Source organism: Varanus komodoensis, unplaced genomic scaffold, assembly GCF_004798865.1.
Source record: "Varanus komodoensis strain SLA01 unplaced genomic scaffold, ASM479886v1 scaffold35, whole genome shotgun sequence".
NCBI classification, from domain to species: domain Eukaryota; kingdom Metazoa; phylum Chordata; class Lepidosauria; order Squamata; family Varanidae; genus Varanus; species Varanus komodoensis.
The window spans coordinates 4,424,125-4,450,493 of record NW_025335856.1 but is presented as its reverse complement, the minus strand read 5'-3'; the positions used below and the strand labels follow the sequence as shown (position 1 = coordinate 4,450,493).

The 26,369-nt window shown below is 45.7% G+C and overlaps 1 protein-coding gene across 1 annotated transcript in view; it reads right to left on the bottom strand.

Annotated features, from left to right (window-relative positions):
• GRIK4 (glutamate ionotropic receptor kainate type subunit 4) overlaps positions 1 to 25,469 on the bottom strand; it is a 128,402-nt gene extending 102,933 nt beyond the window's left edge. The window contains exons 1-4 of the mRNA XM_044439488.1: positions 25,386 to 25,469; positions 24,766 to 24,988; positions 12,744 to 12,841; positions 6,217 to 6,382 (exon numbers count right to left, since the gene is read on the bottom strand). Of these exons, the coding sequence (XP_044295423.1) occupies positions 6,217 to 6,382; positions 12,744 to 12,841; positions 24,766 to 24,988; positions 25,386 to 25,469 (571 nt within the window). The remainder of the gene's footprint in view (positions 1 to 6,216; positions 6,383 to 12,743; positions 12,842 to 24,765; positions 24,989 to 25,385) is intronic.
• Positions 25,470 to 26,369: the final 900 nt, after the last annotated feature.

Sequence of the window (26,369 nt, the reverse complement as noted above, 5' to 3'; positions counted from 1 at the left end):
TGCTTCTCTGGGCAGATCACAAGGACCAGAGGAATGCAGGCCACTGCTATGCCTGCTTCAACAGTAACAGTCTGCTGTGGCTCAGGGTCTCAGCAGTTGTCTCTGCCAGCCTGAGCTGGGAGACGCCCAGAATTGAGCCTGCAACCTTTTGTGTGCAAGCCACGTTATCCGTCACTGAGGTATGGCCTCTTGCCCAGCCCCTTCCACTTCACCGAGGACTGGCTGGAGCAAGGTTGATACTGAGCCGCACAACCTGATACAGCTGCCTCTTCTTTCTGAAAACCTCCCCCCAGCCAAGCAGTGAAGCATCTTTCTGATAGCCTGCTGTTGGGAGCAAGAAGGATGACTGCTTTGGGCATTTATTCTCAAGGACTGCTGGCCGGGATTCATCGGGATCTGAATCAGAAAGTGAAGCAGATCAAAGGGGAGCTGGGGAGGATGGGCCATGCCAGGACACTGAGAAGAAAGCGGCAGATGTGCTTATTATTTTAGCTTATCTCAAGGCCAGAGAAGTGAGGCATGCAGCCAGTCCCTGGGAATATCAAGGCATAGCGCAGGTAGGAGGGAACCGTGAATGTGGTGTTCACTTGGATGTAGACTATGTGGATCCTCTTGACCCCATGATGAGGCATTAGCAAAAACAGGCAGTCCATGTTCAAATCAGTTCAAGCTGCAGCAACCCAGATTCAGGCTGGACATCAGGAAGAGCTTCCTCACTGTCAGAGCGATACGACAGTGGGACCCGCTGCCTGGAGAGGTGGGGGGCGCTCCCCCACTGGAGGCTTTTGGAAAGAAACTGAGTGGGATGGTGTGACAGGGTCTCCTGCAACAGCAGAGGGTTGGACCCGATGGCCTTCTTGGCCATGTCCAACTCTACTCTTCTATGATTCTGTGTGGAGAAGTGATACACTCGCTTTCAGAATGCCACTCCCAAAGGGATGGGGCCAGACATGCTCCTACGGAGAATCCCTGGAGGTGGTGACTAGCTTGGGTTCTTCAAACTGCTCTGTGCATGCTCAGAGAATTGTTGTGGGTGATATGTGCTTTGGGGTCAACAAAGAACACTTTGCCAGGAGAAAGGGTCTGTGGCTTCTAAATGCTCAAAGGAGGAATCTCGGCTCACAACAGCTGCAACAGGGAAGCTGTGATTTGTTCTCCACCAGAGGCCTAACATTTTAAAATGTTGTAGAGCAAGTTTTGCCTGACCATAAGGCAGAAGAGAAGTGCCAGCTCTAAACGGCACCTTAACCAACTCATTACCACTCAAACAGGCAAAGTAAGCACATTCTATTCTCCATCTTTTTTCTTTTGAAAGTGCTTAGCTCAGCAGGCCTTCCTGGGAGTTTCTATGTGGCTTGAACTTCTTTCAGGGAGAATCAAACCTGCAAGACTGTTCTGGATGTTGGCTCCGTGTTTCCGGAGACTCCTGGCCCATACCCAGCTGCAGAGTGAGTTTTGCCTCAAGTGCAGCCAAACCAAACGCATTCTACAACCCTCAACCCTGCTCATTCTTTCCGATTTTGACTCAGTGCCTAGTCCTGTCGGCCCAAATTAGGACTGGTGATGGATTCAAGAGAAAGCAGTTACACCCGGAGGGCTAAGAGTTGCCTGCTGAGGACAATATGAGTAAATAAACCCTTCACGTGTACTTTAAGTAGGGCTGCACTAAGCCCAGCTTTAAGAACGTCACTGTGTCACCAGCATTTTCATTGACTTCCTCTTTGCAGTAGCTCTTCAAACTTTGGATCAAATTCCAAGCAAGCACACTTGCATTATTTTCCTGACTGGTACATACACTTCCAAACCATGCACACTCCTTTTATATGCTGTATAAATTGTATTTTTATTATGTCATCGGATACTGAACTCCTTAGGTCATTTTACTACAGATGTTTCATAAGCACCTTGGTTATAGACTAAGAATTATAATGAGCTAATTCCTTTGTTCCTTTAGTGATTCTGATTTATTATTGCATATATTATTCTTGTTGCCTTTGTTTTGTTCACTTTACTTTGAAATGAAAAAAGAACATTTTACAGGGAAGGAAAAAAGGACTCCAGTGGCTGTTCTTTGATTCATCATCGCTTCAAAAGCAACTCATTCAATGGTGCTACGTCACCTACCCACCCAAATGCTTTTCCCATTGAATATCCATCTTCATTTACTGTTCTCTGGGGCCATTTCCCCATTGGCCTTTTCTGCCTATGTGTGCCGTTTTTCTTTTTTGCCCTTGGAGAGCTTGGCCTTATTTTCCCATGCCGCCATTCCATTGGATGGCTTGAGGTAAGCCTTCCTGATTTTGGGCATGATGCATTGAAAAGTTGCTCTCTGGGTATAGCCCGGAGATTATGAGGTCCGTGACATTGCATGGGTTGTCACAGCCAGCAGGATTCAACACCAGCATGAAAGGAATGGCAGGAAAGGACGAGATTTCAAACAGCATCATAAGCACAGCAAAAATATGGTCATAGCATGTGTCTAAAACCTCCAGGAACAGGAGGAATGCTTTGACGCTTGTGAAAAGAAACATGAAATGCAGGACATAGTTGAAGAACAGTCCTTGGTTCCTCAGTGAACGTGCTCAACTAGCAGTGGGCTTAAATTCTCCAGGATTGAATTCCTCATGTTCAGCAACCAGATGATTGAGGCAAGTCCTCCTTTTAGATCTGCTACCAAACATCCCAGTCTTTCCTAGGCTTCCGATCCTACAATCTGCTTATCTCCAGTTCCCATATTCCTATTTGCCTCTTGCACCTGGAGACTCTTTTATACTTCTGCTGCTCAGTCCTTGAAATTTGGCTCTTGGCCTGCAGCAATTAGCAGCTACCAGGCCATGCCATATTTTGCTGGTCAGTACAATAATCAATGGGAAATGAGGCTAAGATTTACGCTTATTGAGGCCAGAGAATGAGCTGCCCTCCTATGAGGAAGCAATTCCCTCTGGCATTTTATCGTTTTATGTCCGATTTCAACTTTCCCCAAATAAAATTAGATTCTCCCCTTAATTTTATAGTCCTGCATTTATGAGTCTGGGTGGAAAGCACTGCCTCCCTGACTCAATGACTAAATGAAACTGCAATTCATGCTGGGCCTTCGTTGTTCCTCCTGGCATGGTTTGGCCCCTTGCATATGTGTGTTCATGCGTGATCCCACACACACACACACCCATCCACACACACAGACACAGTGCCATGTATTTCATCCCCATAGAGATAGCCTGGCTATAGTTGTTCATACATTAGCAATTCCCCACTGGGGTTATCGCAAGGAACTATAAGATGTGTTATCTCTGAAGATGGTCTGAAAACTTCAGTTGGTGCAGAATACAGGAGATCTACTAGTCGGGTGTTATATACTTTTTATAAATAAATAAAATAAAGTATCTTCTGGCACAGTTCTGATGAAGCTCTAAGGAATGTTCTTCCTTACAATTTTAAAAATCTCTCTGCTCTGCCCTTTTGCACTCACATCAAACTTCGCTGGCCAACAAGTTTCCTCCGAGGGGAGGCGATCCCAATGCAGCACCCCTCATGGGCATTCCAGGAAGTGTGCCTGATGAGCTGACCCAATGTGGGGTACTGTTCGAAGATCTGGGGTTCTTAAAGTTTGTGTATTTATTTATATTTCCATCTATATGCCACCAATTACTTTAAAAAGTCTCTAGGCAGCTTAAAGTTAAGGAAGAACACTCCACGGCTATCCTCAATGCAACATTGATGGTATCTCAATGGCATGAGTGTACCAGAGATCCTCAAACACTTTCCTTGACTGTGAACAATGTTCTACCCTTCCTACTTCTTAACTTAAGATCCTCATTCCTTTCCTTCAAATCACTTAGAGATCTACCAGTAGATCAAACCAACCTTCTTCCCAGCCCTGAGGTGCTGCACTAAAGGTCTGTTTTCAGCCATGAGAAAGCTTAATTCATCACCCTCTGGCTTCTGAGATTTCAGTCAACATTGCCTGTATCTTCTCAACCCATCAGAGCTAAAAATATGCTAGTTTCAAACAACAAACACAAAGCTTCACCAGTTGGGTGAAGTGCAAGTAGTTTTCTCACAGTGCCATTATGACATGACCTTTCACCCCACTTTCTAGTAGCTCACAGCAAGGCTGACAAACACTGATAAACCACCAGTTCCATTTTGGCCATATTGGAAGAAAAGAATGGAGTCTGGGAATAGAAAACAGAGTCCTTTCTGCCTAAATTTGGTAGTCAGTTCACACCGAGGCATCTTTATTTGGCAATGAATTGGCAAACCTGCTTCAGAGAAGGAAAGTTTGGAAAGCAAAGGGAAGTGTCTTTGTAGTGCAAGCAATTTTTCTTCCTCATAGTTCTCTAACAATGGGATACCTCTAAAGCTGCCCATAATCAGAGCTTGCAAACGAACACCACAATTTATCTTTACATCCTCATTGCCACCACACTTCAGCCAGAAATTGGTTCATCCAGTTGTGCTTGATTAAAGCAATCAAATTCAACTCAATTAACGGCTGGGTGCCTTGCTATTTTAAAAGTGATTTTGTTCCTTAGTTTTTCTATCCAGTTAAATGAAGGATCAAATTAACCAGGGAAGGAATTAAGCATCAGGCATCCAAGTGTATTTCCAGCAGGTGTACTCTCCTTTTCCTGTGTACATTATTTGTGGGTTTGCACATGGACCCATGCATGGAAATATGCATTTCAACTTCTATCACTGTGAGGGGACACAGACAGATAACAAACCCCCAAATTGCCGTTGTTGATTGACTTCCAAATTTTACACAGCCTGGAGCTTTTCTGCTCTTAAGATCTCTGTGTTTGGAGAACTTATAAGCTACGTTTTGTGGTGATTGGATTAAGATGAATGCCAGCAATGTGAAGAATAGCAAAACTATGGCAAAGAACTACACTTCAAGTTCTTTGGATTAACTTCATCAGAGTGTAGATAATGAATAAGTTGGGAATCATGCATTAATCAATACACCTGCTCATTGCTGTTCATGTGCCATGATACATATTCAAATGCACAAGTGTGCATTTGAACACAATTAAGACAACATATAAAATCTACATGCACAAAGCAAGCAGACTTTCCAGTTAAAAGAAATGCAGAAGGCTCAGTTTCAGCAAGACGGGTCAACGCCCACAGTTTGGGACTGTCTCTCAGTTTCTCATTCTTCCAGTCTTAAGTTTCGTTCATCCTTACTCTAAGAATTACTGTTTTTTAAATGCAAGCATTTGTACACATGCTTTGTGTGCATGTCTTCTAATGCATGCATTCTATTGGCTAACATGCATGCTTTTGGAAAAGGGTTGCGTAATATGATGCATTCGTGAAAGTTATATTAATCAATAATAGCATTTTATGTCCTTATTTCTTGGTTAGAGAAGCCTACATTGCGGCACCATGGACAGCATCAAGCAAGCAAATAGATTTTGCTCTTCGAAGTTGCTTCTTCCAATGCATTCTTCCAAGTAATCACTCCCCTTGCTTGAGTCTCAAAGCAAGGGCCAATCCCCTGACCTAAAGAGAAGAACTTCTTTGCCTCTCTGCTAACCCATTCCTGCCTCCTGTCCTGCTTCTCGTACCAGTGGGAAGATGCAGGAGATGCTATTGGAGTCTTCCAGAAAGTTGGGCTTTGGAGGTTTGGCTCTGGAGGCTTGGGACCACCCACGTCAGGTTCTCTGGGCTCCCTTAACTCAGTGTCAGGAAGGTGGCCCAATAGCCCAGCCAGTGGTACATCACTGGAAGCTTGTTCTTTCCTGACTTTGAGGAACTGTGGCTGTGATGGAAACGGCAGGCTGCATCAGGCCAACATGTGTAGGAATGCATGCACAAAAGCTGAATGGATGCAAGCTTGCACCATGCACAGTGGTCAGTGGAACCCATATGTGCCAACCCTTTTATCTCCATGATGCTTTGAATAGTGCCCTTTAGAAGAAAAACTCTAGAAGAAAAAAATCACATGCCCAGCAAATTCGAATTCTTCGCCAAAACCTGTAATTATGAAAATCAACTGCACACAGCTATGCCCACGATCAGAATTCTCTTCAGGGCAAGCCAGTTTCCTTGATGGACAGTGTTTTAAAATCTTGCCCATGAAATGCTCGATACTATGTCTTTCATATGTTGCATTTTGGAGTTCTAGCCTTCGCGAGCCACCCAGAGACTTTTCTGAACAGAAATGAAGTGGAGTAAGTGCAGTATACAAAGCCTGGGAAAGCAACTTACATTCAGCTTTGGCACAGATGAGGCAGGCAGTGGTGCAGTTGAAGAAATTCAGGATCTCAGCAACAGCTGCGCTGATGTCGGTGTTGCTGGGGTGGAGATTCAAGGTGGTGAATCTCTGGAACTGGAGTTTCAGGAATTCTTCTGGAGCAACCTTGAAATGGGGAACCTGAGAGAGAGGGAGGGAGAGAGGGAGAGATCACTGGGGGAAGCAGGCAGGACTTCATCCATCCCACTTGTGCCAGGTGTGCATGATCGCCAAAGGAAAGAAGCCACGGAAGCTCCCGTGTGTGCCGAACTGTCACAGCATGCAGGTTGCAGAGCCATCCAGACCTGGGAATCCACACAGTGGCTTCTAAACTACTCCTCTACCCAATTTGCCAGGTTGGGATGACTTGGCAACCTTCATGCCAGGAGAGTAATTAGTCAGAGTAGCACATGGCTGGCACATGCAGGGTGGGAAAAAGAAGCTACCGTGGCTTTTTCTCCCAGTGATCCTGTGAACTGGCCAATGTTTCCCTTTAAGTGACTCACACAGGCTCCCTTAATTGACTGCATTTGTGTAATAGAGCCACAATGCCGAATTAGCTGGGATGGTTGACCTGTAGACAACGAGGCAGGGTCTGGAAAGTTTGGGTGGTATGCTTCCCTACCTGGCTCCCTCTTTTCAACCCTTCCCCACCCCAAACAGAACAAAAATGGTAATTGCAAGCAATGCAGCCAGCCAGCTGGGTTTACGCGGTGTTGTGTGCAAAGAAAAATCTGCTACTCTATGAGACTCACTCTCCAGAGGGATGGCGGCCATGCATCCTAATAACAGCTCATTTGCCATTAATAAATCAAAGTAAGGCAGGGGAGTTGGGCTGCTTCCCTGGGAAACGCCAAGCCCTGAGTAAGGGAACTTCTGCAGCTACTTCAAAGCATTCTTTCCCGCAAATGTCTTGGGCACCTGGTCCCAGGGGGACACTAGGAGCTGATCCAAGAGGATAGCATGGTTCAGGGGCTCTGTGAGAGGAGGGGAAAAGGAATTCTTCTTCTTCTTCCTCTGCAAAGTGCATGCACTGGAAGAGATGGAAAACCCAGTAAAGGATCTTGTGATTATGCTACGTTAAGGGAAACCTCAAGTGCTCCTCGCTGCCATTACCTCCATTCTGGAACCAACTACCCTGTGCCTGAAATGATCCCCTTCTTGGGGCAAAGGCTGTAAACCACTGCGGTTGCAGGCATTTGGTTGGTTAGCAGAGAAGTTAAAGAAAACTAAGCTGGCCTTTGCCTTGATTGCAGTCCAAAACTCCATGAAGAGGGATGGAGACAAGTGGTGAACCTGCAGGCAACTTCCTTCAGCAAAAGCAGATGGAGCACCCAGACGATGGGCTTGCTGACCATTCAGGGATGACAGATGGCTCCTGAGCCTTGGAGCATGTGCCATGGACTGGGTGGAGGGATTAGGGAAGGAGGCCAGAGGGGCAAGCTCCCAGCTTGCTGTGGAAGCTGGAGTGACCTTGACTGCACTTGCTCTGTGTCTTGGCCTCAGCTCTGAGCCTCCAGGATGTTCTTGCACAGAGCAGCTGATCCCTGCCTGGGAAGATGAGCGCTCAGCTATCAGGTTCCAAAGCTGTCTCAGCAGTGCCAGCCATGTCTTTGTTGGCTTGTGAAAACAAAAGGAAGGTGCCCTGTGGCACCTCTAAAGACTAACAAGCTCATTATGAGGGCCACACTGTTGTGTAGCTGTCAGTGTCGAACTGGGATCTGGGAGCACACCGGGTGACTTCGGGCCAGTCACAGACTCTCTCAGGGCCGTTGTGGAAAGGATAAAAATGAGAGAGGGAAGAAGATTCTGTTAGCTGCCTAGAGTTCCTTGAAGGAAAAAAGCAGGATAGAAATATAATGAAAAAATAATTATGGCATGCACTTTTGAGGCCTCAAGTCTACTTCTGCAGACACATGGATTGCTGTTTTAATTTGTTTGTGCATGTATCTACTTTAGGAGTGGGGAACCTGAGCCCTGAAGCTCAACCTCTCCTTCCCAGGGTGGTAAGCAGACACCGTGGGGTTCCCCAGATGACCACCCCTTTGCTCTCGACCCCCTTCTTTCCCCCAACCGCTGATCATTTGATGCTCCCCAACTCACTTGCAGTCCTCCCACTGCTCTAAAAGGTTGAAGTGATTTTCCTAATATTGAGTTACTGGTAGGACATGCTTGGAGCTTTAATGCTGGTGTTTGGGATATATTTTGTATACCCCAAAACACCATATTTTCCCCTCTGCCTTGCACATTTGGAATGTGCCCTCCAAGAGTTTCTCCAAAATTGAATTCAGCTGAAAGAACTTCCCCTTTGATCTACTCAAACTGAGAAAAGAAATTATGGACAATTAGATAATTGGTGAGGAACAAGTAGGAGAGACACCGGAACCACCCTGGATATACTACATTAATCCTCACCTGCACCTGGTGGGCCAGCAAACATTGACCTTAATCAAGCCTAAAGAAAGAGAATCAAACGTCTTGGTCAGAAGCTGCTTCGTGCTTCGTATGTAGCATGGAACTCTGCTGTGTGAATGGGGCAGCTCTTGGGATTTTGTCCCATTGTATTGTTTATTTCTTTTAAAAATGCACAACAGAAATGCAGAACAATAGTGTAAACAAACAAGCCGACTCGTTTCAGAGATGGCTGACAGGTGGGGCTACTGTCTTCATGCTAGAGCTCTCTTGCGTCCCTGGCCACTTGTGTCCATGCTATCCATCCTGCTCATTCCTCTTAGTTTCTCTGCTCTTCTCTGGCTCCTCTAGGAAAGAACGCCCCATCCACACACTGCGCAAAATCACCAGCCATGCAGGAACGGCCGTCATCAAGGGACTGCCCCAGGCTGCCTTGCTTGGTGTGCCGGGAGTGTGGGAGACTAGCAGTGCTGAGACGCTGTCCTGAGATCTGAGCTACCTGGATGAGAGGCTGGCAAACATGCTCCGTGCAGGAGAAAGTAGACTCAGCGGCAGAAAGAAGTGGGGAGCCAGCACCAGCCGGCTGCAAGTGCGAAGGAAGTCATGCAATGGTGTCCAAGTGCTATTTTTACTGCCCAAGCTCAAAATCAAACCCAAACTTAACTGGGAATTCATAATATGTTGATCTAGGCCCAACCTCTCATGAGTTCTGAACTTTGGAAAGCCCCTTTGTTGACCTGGGGATGTCCTTAATTAATCCTTAATGGAAGTGTCATTGTTTTGACATCCTCTGCGAGGCAAGCAATGGAAGTGTTTCAAGCAGGAAGTAGGTTCATTAGGAAACATCTTGGTATCGCTCGCCATTTACATAACCCGCACACATTCTCCTTGTGCCGGTGACCTGCAGTAGCATTTGGAGGGTCCCTCACACACAGATTGAGAGAGAGAGAGAGGTGTGATATGCATATGCTTGGTGGGTGTGTGACCATTGACTACACACCCAACACCCCAACTGAAGGGAACCAATGCCCTCTTGAATCAGAAGCACAGCATCCGCGGAAGAGGAAATCACAGGGGCAAAGAGGGCACAAAGAGTCTCTGCACACACCAGGCAACCCTGTGGCTGCTGAGAGGCATTTCACACAGACAGCTCTTCTGCTGCCCTTCTCAAATTACCTGGTGGCATTTCCCAAAAGACACAACCCCTCCCTGCAGACATTCTGCTATGCATACAATTTACTAGGGATTATAAGGTGCAAAATATATGGCAGAGAAAAATCATGTGCATGTAATTTAACAGAACATGCATAAAAATCACCATTTCCAAGACCGGAGAGATGCCATCGCAGATTTCAGTAACGGTGTAAAGAAAATCATGAAATCCTAAAACTTTAATGCATTTCCAATTTCACTGGCTTAAAAACAGCAATCACACTCAAAACAGGATTGCTGTGAAAAAGAGTGGACCACTTTGCCCACCAAGGCCCAGCAAGGTCTAGATGTTCATAGTAGGCACCCTGGGAGAAGAGCAACGGCTAGAGTGATTTATGGTAATAGAACTGGACATCTTTTCCTTTTTCACTGAGTGCCAAAAGCTTTTAAAAGCTCAACTCATAGACTGATCTCACAAGTTCTAATCTTTGGAAAGCCCCTGGGGATGTGACAATTCCTTAGTAATAGCATCTTTGTTTTGGCATCCTCTCTGTGGCAGAAGATATGGAGTGGAGAACTCTTCCTAAGTGTCCTACGGTAAGAACATGGCACTTAGTTGGTCCTTCTAGCCTGGAAGCATCTACAGTACCTAGAAGCAACTCCTCTAGATTTTAGGCATGGCTCCTTCCTACCCTACAACCAGAGACCCATTAACATGCATTCTTGAATCATGGCATGGCTTCAAGAACACAGAAAAAAAAAAAACAGTTTCCAAAGATGGTTGTCCTGCATCCTTGATGCCACATCAGAAGAACAGATACTAGTCCCTCATATGATGGAGAGACAAGGTTGATACCAGGAGTGGATAAGTTGAGGGTGATAAGGAGATGCTTGTAAAGAGAGATTCTGATGCTCCAGGAAGATTGTAGAAGATCCACATTTTAACGAAGAGGCATGAAGAAAAGTAACACCCTTTCAGAGTCAGAATATTGGTCCATCTAGCCTAGTATGGTCAACCCTGACTGGCAGCATCTCTTCAGGGTTCCAATCATTCCTAATTTCACCCACAGAAGCTGGGATTGAATGTGGGACCTTCTGCATGAAATGTTTCTACTCTACCAAAGAATTCAGGCCCCATTTCAAGCATATCTTAATGTACAGCTGTACCTGAAGTTGTTTTTCCTCTTGGCTGGGGCCAAGATGGACACATTTTGCTGGTGTTTCGCAAATTGTCAGGCATCTATTGATCTATCAGCCACTCATAGACAGAAGTTGAATTATTTTAGGGAGGTACAGAATATTGTTCCACATGTGCATGTGAAGGAATTTGCATTCGTGCAAATGCAAATTTGTACAAATCTCTCCCCCCCCCCCCAGTTCTTTTTAATGCCTGATTTACAAGTTCACAGAATCTTTGAGAGTCAGAGGAAGCTAACATGCTACAGAACCTACAGACTGGATTCACAGAAATCTAAACTCATGTGAAGCCTCTACTCATTTACCTTACATCCCTGCTTTATGGCCATATAGGGAGAGAAACTTGCTTTTTCAAAGTACAAAAGCAGGAAGATGAGTTCTGCAATCCAGCTCCGTAGTTTATTTCTGCTTCTGTGGCATGCATACTCCCTGTCTGGATTTTATTCAAGGCACAAGTCAAAAACTTTGGAAAACTGCTTGGCTGCAGAAAGGTCTCTCTGACTCATGCAAGCTGAAAGGAGTGAATGGCTGCAATTCATTTCTGATGCCTCCTATTGACTTGTTGACTTTCAATCACTCCAGTAGCTTGGTGGCAAGGGACACGTTGCTGAGCCCACTAAATGGCAGAAAGATGCTACAAGGGTTTAAGTGGATGAATTACAAGAATGCTGCTCTGCTCCCTGGGAATGCAGGCAGAGCAGCATGAGGCTGTGCGGGGGCTTATAAAATATTAACTCAGGTGCACCATTTTGGAAGCATGGCAGATGGATCTTGTATTGCAAGTAAAACTTCTGACAAAAGGGGACATATTTGTGTGTGTGTGAGCAAAGCACATAGGAGACAGGGAGATCGGGGCACAGAACTGTTTCCATCATGCAGGAAGAATGAATATTTCAGCTCTTTGCAAGCATTGCAGCCGTGACAAAAACCTCGCCTGCTTATGGACTCCTTGGGGATCACACAAAAGGGTGTGTGTGTGTGTGTGTGTGTGTGTGTGTGTGTGTTGGAATCTGCAAAGTCAATTTAGAATGAAGTGACAGAATACTTCCATCTTGCCAAGGAATTTCTAATCTGGAAGTGACTCCCAAAGGCTTGGGAAAGGGTGGGGATCTTTTCTGTCATATCCCACTGGAACTGCTAAACTGGTGGAAATTCTGGAGACCACAGATACCAAAACTGATAGCTTCACATGCCAGGCTTCTGCTCTTACACTGAGTTGAGGAGTTGAGGCATCTCCTCTCCTCTCTAGCTCCTTGGTTGCTAGCACTCTAAAGGCAGTGAAAAGTAAGGTGGTCCATCACACACAGCCAGAGAGAAGGAAATGCATCACCTGCCCACCCACCCCAAAAGGACCAAAGGGGATGGAAATTTGCATAAAACCACATACACTAATTCATAGCTGTTGGTGCAATTTTAGGAATAACAGCTATACTTTTTAATAGATACACAACACATTTCACCAACCTGTGGAAGACTGTGACCGGACTGTGCCTACCTGCCGAGTCCAGGTAGTCCAGGTGCTCCCTGTGGATGGGCCAGTTCAAGACTCCAGCTGCATCCCCCTCTTAGGGTGCTCTTTCTTTGATCCTTTTGTCTGGACAGCCCTTCAAACTGGGCAAGCCTTCGAAGAGAGGACTGGTAGCCCTGCCAAAAGACGACTGTCCCTCTGGACACCCAGCCACCCTGCTGAACAGCTCTGTCCCTAGACCACAGTGTAGAAAGCAAGAATCAGGCCACTCACCTCTTTCTCCCCACATATATTGCTGATGATGGAGCTGGAAGCCGGACTTGAAGACGGTCCCAGGACGGCGACCACCCCTTTGGGAAGGATCTGGCACACTAGTGTTCCCCGTGGAGAGATTAGCCAAGAGGAGAAGAAAGTAGAGTTACTGGGATTCTTAAGGAAAGCAATGAGCTGGCAAGGGCCACAACCTTGCATTGTGTTTCCGTCAGGGCCAGTCAGATGCCTCTGGGAAAACCATGAATGAGTCCTGACCCCTGCTTGCCAGCAGCTCTTCCAGTAATTACATTTTATTTCCAAGGCACTCAAGGTTGTGTCCTGACAACAATCCTACAGGGAGGCTAGGCTGAGTGAAAATGACCACACAAGGTTACCAAAGGAGGAGCTCAAACCAGGGTTGTCCCAGGTCTAGCCCAGCTTTCAAACCTCTGCACCTCACTGGCTCTCAGCCTTTGGGCACCTAGTCTCTCTGGGCTTGTGTTCAGCCGCTGCTCACCTGAGTAGCTATGGCCCAACTCCTCCATTTTATTTCACAACAACCCTGAAAGGTAGGTCAGGCTAAGCAAGAGTTGCTCCGATCAATCCATGAGCTTGAGGTTTGGGTGAATGTTTGAACCCAGGACTCCCTTTTCTATGTCCTAAGGTAGCGCACAGAAGGAAAAAAAAAGGTTATTTGATGGCAAATGATTAACATACATGGAGTTTGTTGCTCTGCTTGTCCTCCCCTCCCAGGAATTTATGGACACATCCGGTGGTGCTGAAGACCACGAGCATTCAGTTAATGCAAGAGATTAACAGAGGGAACAACTCTGTCAGGTTAAAGCAACCTAATCTGCATAGAAACCTTGCACGCATTTTCTCTCCCTCCTTTTTCAGGGCCAAGTAACAACGGTGTGAATTAAATTGTTTTAGTCTTGGTTCCTCTCTGTTGCACATTCTTTTCATCTTCCCTCACTCAGCTAGAGACACAAGGAAGTGGTGGGAAATTTTGCCACATGGCACAAGCAATGGTGTGGCAGAAATTGTGGTAGAGCTGTCATCAGAAGGTCCATTCAAGCAAAGAGCTCCCTTGGCTGTTGTTTTATCCCCCTAAGTGACAGGAAAGATAAGAGTGCATAGGGAAGGCAGCATTTGTAATCCTTTAAAATACAAACCAATTCTAGAAGGGATGGAGACATCCATCTAGTTCAGTTTCTCTCAGTTTTCTCATTTTTCCAGTCTCCAGTTCAGTTTGTCGGGAAGGTTAAATGGCTTGTGTGGCAATCAACATTTATTTTGGCATCTCTTTCATATTCACCGCTTTGGCAAGCGATTTTCCGAATACAGTGCACTTCAATGTTGTTTCATTTTGTGCACATTTCATGTTATATGTATTTTGTGCACGTTTCTCTAATATGCATGTTTTTGTATGCAGTTTTTAAAATGATCACCTCCATTACAAAATTCAGGGAAATGTGCATTCCAAACCCTTTCTGTGTGAATGAAAGTGACATGCTTAAATAATTATTTGCTGCAGATCCTTACTAAATACGCCCATTCCCTGCTTTTCAGCGCACTGCAGTACGAAATATAAATGGCGACTGCAGGAAGTGTGAGAGGTGGGCAGCAGCAGTCTCCGAAAAGGCCTTGCCTGGCTCTTTGTGCTACACTCTTTTGATGCAAATCCAAACTAGTTTTTGCAGGGAAAGTCTGTGGGAGTGAGAGGAGGGCAAAGGAAGGTCCCTGTAGTGCTTGCCCTGACCTAACGAGAGCCTTGCAGTCCATCGAGTCCGGCATTCTGTGCACACAGTGGCCAGGAAGATGCCTGTGTGAAGCCCTGCCCTCCTCATGTTCCTTGGCAACTGGTGCACCTAAGACACCATCCCGGATACTGCAGGTACTCTGCAGTATCTAAAGAAACGCCTGCATTGCCCTCCCACCCCTTGAGATCAGCAGCAGAGGCTCTCCTCTGGGAGCCTTCCGTGAGAGATATCAGGAAGCAAAGCACCCGGAGGAGGGATTTCTCTGTGGTGGCACCCCATCTGTGGAATGTGTTCCCCAGAGAGGTCCGCCTGGCGCCGTCGTTATTTGTTTTCCGGCGCCAGGCCAAGACCTTTCTATTCAAACAGTATTTTAATATTGTTAAAATTTTATAGATTTTTATTGTGTAGTCAGTGTGTTTCCAGGTTTTAATTGTAATTGTAATTGTTTTAGTTATTTATTCCTGTAAGCCGTCCCGAAGCTATGTAGCAAGGGGACGGCACATAAAAACTTTAAATAATAATAATAATAAATAATCTAAAGCCACCTGGACCAGGAGGCACAGAAAGCCTTCTCCTCCTCCATGCTTCATCACGAAGCGGCCCCGTTGCTGGTCTCGCAAGCATCTCCCAGTGAGATCCCTACAAACACCATCAACATCCACAAAAAGAAATGGGAAGGAAAGATGCAAGACCCCAGGCAGTTGACAGAAGAGGAACCCCCCATTGCTTAAGAAGCAGAAGAATTGAAGGCAAAGGGGAAACCAACTGAGAGCAAGGAAGGGGGGTGTCAGGTGGCAGCCACACCCTGCCTTAATTTGAGATCTTGGCAGAAAGAGCAAGGGAGTTGGAGGCATTTAGACCAGGCTTTTGCCCTGGGATGTTGTTGTCATTCCATGCCATCGAGTCATCTCTGACTTATGGCTACCCTATGAATGAGCGCCCTCCAAACCTCCTGTCCTTAACAGCTCTGCTCTTGCAAGTTCTGCACAATTTAAAACTGCTATGTCACAGCAGTTTTCTACAATGCTTTTCCACATCACTCCGAGAAGAAATGTTTTAATAAATAAATAAAAAAGAATCCCACATGGAAACAGAAGTAATTAGGGTGGAATCATTTATCTAGGGATGCAATGTCTTCTGTGGCATTTTGAATCCCTTTGAAAAAGTTTTGGCAGTGTCGACATACATTACTGAGAAATCACTGGAGAAGGAGGGTACGATCTGTGTTGTCAAGAGACCTGGACATTTCCATAATGGCTACTTTCAGCCTTGAAAGAGAGAGAGAGAGAGAGAGACCATGAATGTATAATGTGGTGCTATAAGGATGGTGCAGGGAGCCAAGACACCAGGGAGTTAGTCTCGATTCTGCCAATTAAGTCATCCTGCTTTCTCTATCCTTTCTCATAGTAAGGAAGATAACAACTCTAACAGAGAAATCACAGAATTTGCAGGTGTTTGGCCAAATTCCTCCCTTGATGAAGACAAGGCACCGAGAGTGTGAAATGATGAATGTTAGAAAGCTTTTCGCATCCTGGGGCCCTTCAGTGGTTTTGGACACTGGCCACAGCATTCCTGTCTAGCCCATGCTGGCTGGGGCTGATAGGAACTGAAGACCAAAAACATGTGGAGGGCACCAGGTTGGAGAAGGCTGGTTTACCACACCACTCCAGAACATGCACATAATTTCTCCCATAATTTCTCCCATAATTTCTTCCATTTATGTCTCAGGATCGGCCATTTTCAAATCGTGCAATGGGAAATAGCGGCATGGCTGGGGCAAGATGGCCAGTTAGAACAGAAGAGAAGTAGAGTTGGAAGAGGCCTATAAGGCCATCAAGTCCAACCCCTGCTCCACTTCCACTTGTGGTCCCCCACCCAGCTGCAGACCCTGGCCATTCTAGCTTAGCAAAGGTGCCTTGACACGCTAGCTTGATACACAGCTCTCTTGCATGACAGGTTCTCTGTACCTGAAAAATGGCTGGACTTCGTATCAATACTGTGCTTGTGTCATGGCCATATAAAGGTGATGCTTGTGTCACCGGATGAACGTTGACGATGTAACTGTTGGACCTTTCAGAGCACAGTGTAGTGAAATCAGGGTGTGCAGGTAGAGAGCCCCAACCATTGTTGACTAGCAGCGTAGCTGCTCTCATCTGCCCCCCTGAATTCCCTGTTCCTGCTGAGTCCAGCTGTAATGCTCCCAGTAGTAGGCAATAATTGGATTTTCTCAGCAATGATCTGTTCTTTCTTTGCTACAATGCAAAGCATGTAGCCACATTTTGATTTTGCATAGGTAATAAAGACTTGTCACTTTAGAAAAAGTCCTTCTGCTTGTGGAGATGCAAACCACCAGAACGGGCTTGTGGATCGGAACCAATCCAGCTGCATGGACTTTTAGGTGCTCTTTGAATCTGGCTAAGGGGTTTTCATAGCCCGTCCCTGCCGCTACAGTCCTGCTCACCAGGGATACTGGCAAAAGTCTCTAAGATCTGGCTCAGGTGTGAGCTCAAAGGCTCAGTTTTTAAAAGCTATGGAGTCCTAGCATAGCAGAATCGGAAGGGACTGATAAGGCTCTCGGGTCCAACACCCTGCTGAATCCAGCACTCCAGTTCAGAGTCATTTGTGGTTGTTCCAGTCTGAGGTGAGTGAACAAGTCTGCCCATAACGGTTTATCCATTTTGTAGGTGGGGCTCTTAATGTAGGCCTGCAGCAGGTTCCTCCAAGTCCAGTAGCGGTATCTGGAGTTTGGGTTGTTCTTCCAGTAGGATGCACACTTAATTCACTGTGCCATTCACTGAATTCACTAATGCAATGTCAGCAGCACACAGTCAGTGCTGCCATCTTTTTGATCAATGGTTGGGCACCAGCATACATGGCAGCACCAAGAGTTTAGGGCACTGCAACCCATCTGCCCATCCTCTGCAGAGCATTGATTATGCTCCTAGACTCATTCACTGCCTGCTTTTGCCCACTCTCGAATCACCCTTTACAGATGAGCACGTGGACAATTTGCAAGAAGGACCTGTGGCTCAAGAAGCCATTACTGGTCCCTTGCAAAACCAGCAGGCATTCCATTATTCCTCAGAGAATCAAGCCTTGTGGAGAAGCGGTTTTTGTGTGCAGACACGTTTGTGTGAAGGAGTGAGAAGTACCAGAGCAGGGGATGGGGGATTTTTGTCACATGTATAAAGAGGAAAAGTTAGGAAGCTTTGTCACCCTTTGTCTCCCCAGTAGCTGGAGAGAAAAGATGATGAGAGAAGGGGCTAAGTTGTCATAGAAACTGAGCTCTAACAACTGCAGGGGGGATGGGAAATGGAAGAGAGAAGGCGAAAAGGCAAATCGTTTTCAGGGTGAAAACATCCAGCAGAATTAGAGAAAAGGAACTGATACAGAGATGCCTCCAGCAAAGGATTAGTCCCTGTAGAGAGAATTTCTTCTGTTGTTAACAAGTTCCCTTTGCACGGGCCTGGGGATGAATTCCTCACAGATGGCACTCAGTCCTGGACTCCCAATCCTCCCAGAGCCAAGCATGCTTGCACAAAATGTTTCTTCCGATCCAACCTAGGTTGAATCCTGACTGCTCTTGGCCATGATGAGGTCTGAGACCTGGAAAGGCAGATTCTGAGTGCAGGAGCTCACAGCTTCCAAGGGATTTGCAAGACATGAGACACTGGTAGGTATTCAATGGCCAAATTCACCTGCACCAAGAGCTGAAGGCAAGGGCAAGTGCTTTGTTTGGTTCAAGCATCAAGGAGCATCCAGTGCCTACAATATCCAGCCCAGAATCCTGAACGGAATTAAGTAGGGCTCATGAGCAAGTCATGGATGCCTGCATGGGAGCGTCCTGATAGCAAAGAGAGTTTTGGATCTCTTTCATCTTACAACGTGCATAATCCTTTTGTTTTTTACTTCTGCTACTCATCACACATGGACAACGTGCCTTTGGGGCCCGCCTATTAGGCCAGATTTCTTGAGCATAAATGTGAGCTGTCCCTCCTCCCATTCTATTATGCCCTGCTAAACCTGGAAGAAGACCAGCTCAGTCTTTTGAAATATTATTTCTCTATCTTAAATTAAAGCCAGAAATCCTCCCATTCATTTGTCCAATGAAATCCCCCCAGGTTCATAGAATGGAAAGACACTTATAGACATTTCACCATCCATGAGCTCACAGGAGGCAGCCTGGTACAGGGAGTGGGGGAGAAAGCTTCTCTCTGGACCTCCCAAGGAAACAAGCTGTTAGATAAAGATACGATTAAGCAGGCCACATTGCCCTATATAAAGGGATTTAGAAACATGAAGCTTTACCTGTAATTGCAAAGACTAGACCCATCAATAACCTTTAAAAAAACCTGTCAGATCATTTTGGATCAGAGTAATTTACAGATGCTTTTCTTTCAAAAGCAAGTCAATATCGTTGCCTCTCCTTAGGTAAAGAGACACAAGCTACCTGAACTTGATTAAGTACCCTGGTTTTGTGCTGGCTTAGGCAGAAGGATTGCAGCCAAAGAACCCCTTTTTTGAAAAATAAGTATCTGGAAACTAGATTTTAGAGGGGAAAATTACTTGTCAGGACTAGTAGCCATGGATTGCCTTCACCTCCATGAATTGGCATAATCCCCTTTCAAAGCTATCCAAATTGCTTTGGAATTATATATACAAAGAAATTAATTATAATTCAAAATCGGAACTTTGCAACACTTCATTAAGGGTTTATATTTTATGGTGTGCTTTTTAACTCGATCGCTTAGCTGGCCAAATATGACTGCAGTAATTAGAGCCCTGATTTATTTGAACAATCTCAAACGGAGACAGTGATTTATACAAGTTCAGGAAGAGAAGGTAGGCCTTGTGACCTCGGGGGCAGCACAGAGAGCAGAAGTTGCCCTGTTCAACAAAGACCTGTGGATTTAAGTATGATTACTGTGGTGTGGGGCACAAGGACCCTCACTTTTGTCAATGCCAGCAGGTGACATGGTGATGCAAGAGAAAAAAGGGTAATTTGCTGCATGCACAAGATTAGGAGCATGGGATGAGGCCTTAGACCTTGTGTCCTGTAAGCCATCCGTGTCAGCAATGAGTGGAAATAACTCTCTGGGTTTCGGGTAAGATCCATAATAGGGATAGCTGAGAATTTCATTTTTTGCTCATAGAATGAAAAAGAGCAAACATGCTCTTTTATGGGCTCTAAGTGCAATTAGGAGCACAAGGATGTGTCCACCAAAATATTTGAAAATGGCCAAATATATCCTTGTATTCACTTTGTATTCTTGTTAGGACTCTATTCTTAAGGAAATTGGCACATGCTTTGCATTGGACCCCAGCTCAATTTGCACAATTTTTCTATTTGCACAGAGCAAGCAGCAATCTAAAACAGACAGAAAATAGAAATGGTCTGCAAAAGCCAGATCATTTGGGCTTCCTGCCCGTTTCTGCTCTGATGACTACAAGTGGCCCGAATTGTTCCCCCACGTCCATAAACTTTCTGTCTCTAAGACAAGGCATGGCATGTGCATTTTTTAAAAAGAAAATTTGCACAAACTGTTCAAATTTAGGCAATTGGCACAAATTTACTCAATTGCACAAAACCAGGCAATGGGGGTTGTCTTTTCTGTGGAAATGATTCTGAAAAGCACAGGAGTGCCATGCAGTTTCTGAAAATTGCTCAAGGATCATGTGCCCCGTGGGTGCTGAATTGCGTAAATCAGCGACCTTTCCGCAAATTTGCTTAGGAGCTTTCTTTTTTTAAGATGTGCAAATTGCAGCCCATCTTAGAGATGGAAATCCAGGGACTGTCCCAACGTGCATCATAGTGACTCACCACCAGTGTAGAGCTGATGAATTGGGAGAGTCCATTAGATGTTCAACCCCCTCCCCGGATTCCTCCTAGCTAAAACCAGGGGGTGAGGGATACACAGTATGTGGTCCATCACTGATCTATGACCCTCCCTCTAGGAACAGTCCTGTTAAGGCTACTGTTGACATCGCCAGATTGCTGACAATATCTGACTGCAATCATATATCATTTCCAGAGGGGAAATAATAGGCATTGTAATAATAGACGCTGAAATACCTCAGCAGGTTAGCCTTCTGGGATGCCAACCCTCTGTTTTATTTTCTTGCATTTTCACACCATTTTCTCCAAGGAGTTTGGGATATTACAGTAATGGTGAAATTAACATGTTATGCAAAACTGTGAGCCAGGACACTGAAAGGAATCATGTCCTGATTTTTTTTGGGAGGGGGTGAAATCTGGTGATGGAAAGCTTCTTTTCTGCTGCAGTCATTTGATATGCCTTTTTTTCTTTTTCTTTTTGCTTTTAGCTGTGGCATCTCTTTTGCTATTCATGAATCGTTTTTCAAAATTTGATATGGAAAAAAGAAGAGGAAGAGAGGAGGAAATGATATGAGAGAAAGACGAGGGGAATGATGAGGGATAGGGTGAATGAGCACCTTGCAGAAGCCTCTTTAAAATGCTAATTTTACAGAAGACATTTTAGATGCCTGTAATTGTGGAAATATGAGATTTGGCCAGCTAACAGCCATACTTAGGAATAATTCTAAATGTCCAAAATCTGACAGTGGTATTAAAGAGAGGCCTGAAAGCCTCATAGCCCATAGGTTAAAGTTTCTAAATGACTTTTATTAATATTATATGCCATAACAAGCAATTGCACAGACCCAAAGGTGAGAAGCTGGGCAAATATAGAGAACTAGCTAATCCTTAAAGTCATGCAACTGATTTCCTGGATGCCGTAAAAAGGGGAGGGGGGTGAGGGGGGAGGCGGAGGGCTGAGTGACAGAATCATTCACATATCTATTTCCGCGTGTCTTGTATTCTGCTGCTTAGCAAGTGAAAATATTAAATGCTGCCTCCTCAAAGACTCATATGCACAAACCACTCAGGGAGCTAGGTCAAAAAGACCTAGCATAAAAAGCTTTTATTTCTAACCCCACAAACGTCAGTTCTGAAGGATAAGAGAAATGTTTTGCTTCTGTCCAATTATGGTTTTTCTGCAGGTTAGGGTTTGATCGAGGTCTGAATTTGTGCAATGCTCCATTTCAATATGGATTATTGGGGGAAAAACATGATAGCACATTTCTTTTTCAAACTGCATGCCAAGACTGCTTCAAGTGAAGGTCCTGTCCATGATGCTGATCCTAAATTATGGGTTTTGGCCAAGCACCATGGAGAGCTGTTTGAAAAGTTCAGGCTGAAACTGGTTCCAGGTCTCTGAGTGCTCTTGGCAAGACAAATCATTATCAATGTATCCCAAATATAAAAACATAGTCCAGCAAAAATAAAATTTTACATAAAAACTTTGAATAAAATCATTTAAACTACAATCAACTATACACCAGGAATAGGGTCAATTAAAATCAAGTTGCCGCTAAACTCGGCTATTAAAATAGCTGAAGAAGAGAGGTGCCCCTGCCTGGCACTGAAATGGTCACAGCAATGGTGCCAGGTGCCCCTCTTGGGGATCCTAGTCTTTGCACCTGGTCCAAGAGCATCTCCATCAGCTCAGGCAGGGAGACTCCTGGGCAGCAAGGTGGGCTCTTACCAGCAGGATCTCCTCTCTATCTCGGAAGCCCCCTTTGTGTGGAGTCCCCTTTTCTAACAAGACAAAGCTGGTTGTCCCTGGCCCCTCGGCACCTTGATAAGGTTGGGGTTACTTTCAGTTGGTTGCCCCAACAGCTGGCATTCAGAGAACCCTTCCTGTGCATGCAGAGTTTCAACTTCTGGGGCTGAGTTAAAGGGCTTTTATCCAGTTCTGAGCAGCTATGTAGCTCGGTGGCATCATCCTGCTATTATGTGATTCCTGATTGGTTGGGATCTCCTGGGGGAGGAGGGAGAGGGTGGGGGGAAGTGGGTGCCAAGTGCAGCTGCTGCAGGGAGGGGAAACCAAAGAGGCACCAAAAAGTACCATCAGGGGATCTGTGGGGAGGGCTCTGAGCTCCCTGGATGCTGCCCAATCTCCCACCCACAATGTTTGTGGACATTCAGTCTAGCTCTCTTCACTTAGCCATCACATGCCTAGCTGTTGACAGATTCCTATTCTGTGAATTTCTTTAATTCTTGCTTTCTGGATTCTCAGCGGGCAGCATAATATATACATTTCACACCCACCATGCTGGGAGCTCACTTCAAAAAGCAACAGGAAAGCTGAGATTCATGTCGTGCACAGGTGTTAAATTCTGAGAAATCTTGTTAGAAAGAAAAGAAAAAAAAAGAGAAAAGAAAAGAAAAGAAAAGAAAAAGAGGGAGTGAATAGTAAAAAGAAATTATAATTTTAAAATGGCAAGCCAGGGAAGAATTGCAAATGTTCACTGTCTTGATATCAACACACAAAATGGTGCGCACAATGCACCAATTGACACATGCCAGCTAGGGTGTTTTAAAACCACAACCACCATCCCTGATCTGGGCACGCCTGAGCTCGCAAGGCAGCCCTGTGGTATGGAAATGGTGTGGCTTTACTCATGTGTGCTTTATGCATTGGAAGAGGGACTCAGCTTTAGCAGGCAGCCTTCCTGCTAGGCCATTATCAAACCCCATTACACACTTAGGTAATTATCACAGAGCAATGTCTTGAGGGTAGTGTCATAACTGAAGAGTCAGTCTGTGTTACTAATGTGAGTCCTGATCTTCCTGGAGCCTACAACCAACTGCCATGCTTACTATTGTGAGTAATCCCATTGGTTCCAATTGGGTTGCTTCTGGCAATAAGCACACATAGGAGCATCTCTCTCTCGCTGAATGCATGCAAAAGAACTCAATAAACATCCAACTGAAATAAGATGATGCAAAAGATAAAAAGAAAAAGCTTGTTGGATTGCCATCTCTGATAATCTATCTTAAGGGACAACCACCCTGCATCTTTGTGGTATAAAACCAAAGCAAAACATGGGGCTGTTCTTTCGTTCTTGCTTAGACATGGGTGAATAGTCTTTGCTACTACCTAGGCATGGAAGAGCTAAGCCATCCCCCAACCAGATGCTCACTAATGGCCTAGGGAGAACTTTGGACTTGTAGCTCATCACATCTACAAGGGGGTGCTAGACTGGGGAAGGCAGTACTAAGCTTGCGTCTAAGCATGAACCTCTCCCAGCGTAGAAGCTCTTAGCTCAGCAGTGTCCTGCCCAGAATGACATCTCAGCCATTCATGCCCGGGGCTTCAGGCCAGGGACCACCAGGGCTCCAGCCAAGGACCTGCCAGTGATCCATCCATCCTGAAACTTGTGGATCAGAGGTGAAATGATCTCCTGAGCATGAGCAAGGGCAGCTTTTTCTTAAATGGAGGAACCAGGGGAGGCTTCTGCTTGCTGCCTCCAACTTTGATGTCATGCTACGCATTGCACATCCATGCGCTGACAGCCAGCATTAGGAATGTGTCACGCCTCCTGCAGTGGGATTTGTGGATGCAAATAATGCATTCAACAGCACGCATATATTGGGGAAATGCCCATGAAAAGATGTGTCCTTTTGAAAAAGGCACGCAGATACACTCCAGTCAACACGAGGATGTGTGCATTCCAACTAAGTACACGGCCGTGGCTGATGTTTCAGAAAATATGCAAGGAAATGCAAAAGGGAAAAGTGAGCTAAATCTCAGCTTTGAGGTGGAATTCAGAGAACTTCGTTAAGCTTGAGGTTTACTGATTTGCAAGCTCCAGCCAGGATGGCTACAGTGTGAGACGAAGTTCCAGGAGAGCTAGATGCCAAACCTCACACGCATTGGGACCCTGAGCCAGCCATCACCTCTCAGCCTGACCACTCTTGCAGGGTTGTTGTGTGGATAAATTAGGAAAATGGGGAGAGGGCGAAGAATAATGTCTGTAACCCTGAGCTCGTTAGAGGAAGAAGAGGGTAGAGACAAAATACAGAGATGCCACCACCCTAGAACAGAGTAGCTCTAAATGCATAAGGGATTGGGGAAGGGTTTCTGCTTCAGAAACGGGCATTTTCACTGGACCAGGAGTGGAACTAGCAGCCCTGGGTGAATTCCACCCACTGCCTCAATCCCAAATCCCCTCTGCAAACAATAACTTCAGCCTGCTTGCGCGAACAACCCCTCCCTTCCCTGGCAGTTTGCTGAGTTGGAAGGGAAAGTGAGAGAGTGAAAGAGAGGGCAGGAAGAGGAGAGAGTGCCGTAGAAAGAAAAAGGGGCCATCCACTTTCTCTCTTTACTGACATGCAACCCCCAACAGATGTCTGTGAGCAGACTTGGCCCTCTGCAGGAATCTAGGTTGCCCGCCCCCGTGCCAGACGTACGTACTGGTCTCGGCTGTCTCATATTCACTGTCTCTCAGGAGCTCAAAAATGTCCACCTCCACTTTGGCTTTCCCAGCCCGCTCTGGAGCGCGATTGATTCGATTCCTGGCCAGCGTGATGGAGAGCCGTTCCCCTCTGCTGCACTCCATTGGGTCGTCCAAAATGGCGGCTGCAAAAACAGAGGTAAGGTGAGCCAATTGGGAGGCAAAAATGGAGGTGAAACACAACTGAATCATTAAACAAATGCCAAGCAGGGAAAGTGAGATTTCCCCCTAATAAATCAGGAGTTTTCCATTTACACAGCAGGACCACTGCCAAGGAAGGTTGTAAACAACCAATCTGCCCACTCCTACTTGTGTGTTGCGGCGATGAGAAATAAATGATGTATTTTGTTTGGTTGTAGAAAGGGACAGGGTTGTTTGTTTAGTAAAAAGACATTTAACATTAATTTCAATATTCAGTGAAGTGCTTGGAAGGAGTCTGCAACATTGCTTGTCACACTCAGTTATTAAAGGTATTGCTTCTGACTACTCAATTTTAACCAGAGAAGAGGGTGAGAAAGGGTGTTGCATTTGGGGGCTTGATGTGCCATTTTGGTTATTTTTAGGCAACTCAAGACCCCACCTGTTTGAACAGCGCCTGGGGCTGAGCTGTCCGACTGTCTTTGGAGGGACAAGCAAAGGGATCTTCATCAGCCACTGACACCATGTTTCCTATCCTTGAAAGCATCCTGGCAGGAGAAGCTGGGAGAAGCTAAAGGAAAGAGCAAGTGGAAGAAGCAGCAGGGTTAGGAAAGGAGAAGAGGAGGCAGCATCCCAGGAAGATGGGCTAAGAGGTGCATCTCGGAAACAAGGATCGGAGGACAAAATGGTTCAGATGAATAGAGGCAGGGGAAGAGGAGGGTGAAATGGAAGGAGAGCAGAAGAGGGCTTGGGGACAAGGGCTGTTGGGGGCTGGAAGGATAACATTCTTGTATAACTATCTTAAAGCAGGAATAATGTAGGAATCTGCCCATACCAATCCATCTAGCTCAATGCACACTGATGAGCAAGGGCTCTCCAAGGCTTTGGGCAGGAGTCTGGGACTTCTGCGTGCAAACAGCGGCTCCCTCACAGAACTCCAGTCTATCTGCATCTGTCCTCAAGAACCAGCTGGAGCTCTAGCTGCAGGCTTCCAGCAGCCCCTCCACAGCTGGCCAGCAGCATGGAAGTGGCTTCACCTCTGAGCAACTGCAGGCTTCACAAGTAGGTGGGGACTGCACAGGGAAGATGGCCCTGGGCATCCAGTTGGTGACTCGGCTTCTGGTTTATCTGACTTTGCGAGAATCAATCCTGCAAGTAGTCCAACTTGGGATAGGCAAATAAGCCATGCTTGAGCTTGCTGAGGTTATCCAAATATCTCTGTCTGTCTGTCTATTGAGAGACCATTTCTCCAAACAAAGGTGTACATTTTCCTCACAGGCTAAAGTGTAAAAATGCAGGTGGGGGACTTGTGCAAGAGTGCAAATCCAAACATGAAACCACATTTGGGAAGTTGCAAACATTCCCTGAAAAAAGAGTTCCTGCTCAGGGTTGCAAATGAGACATGCTTGTGTGGTTTGCAAACGGG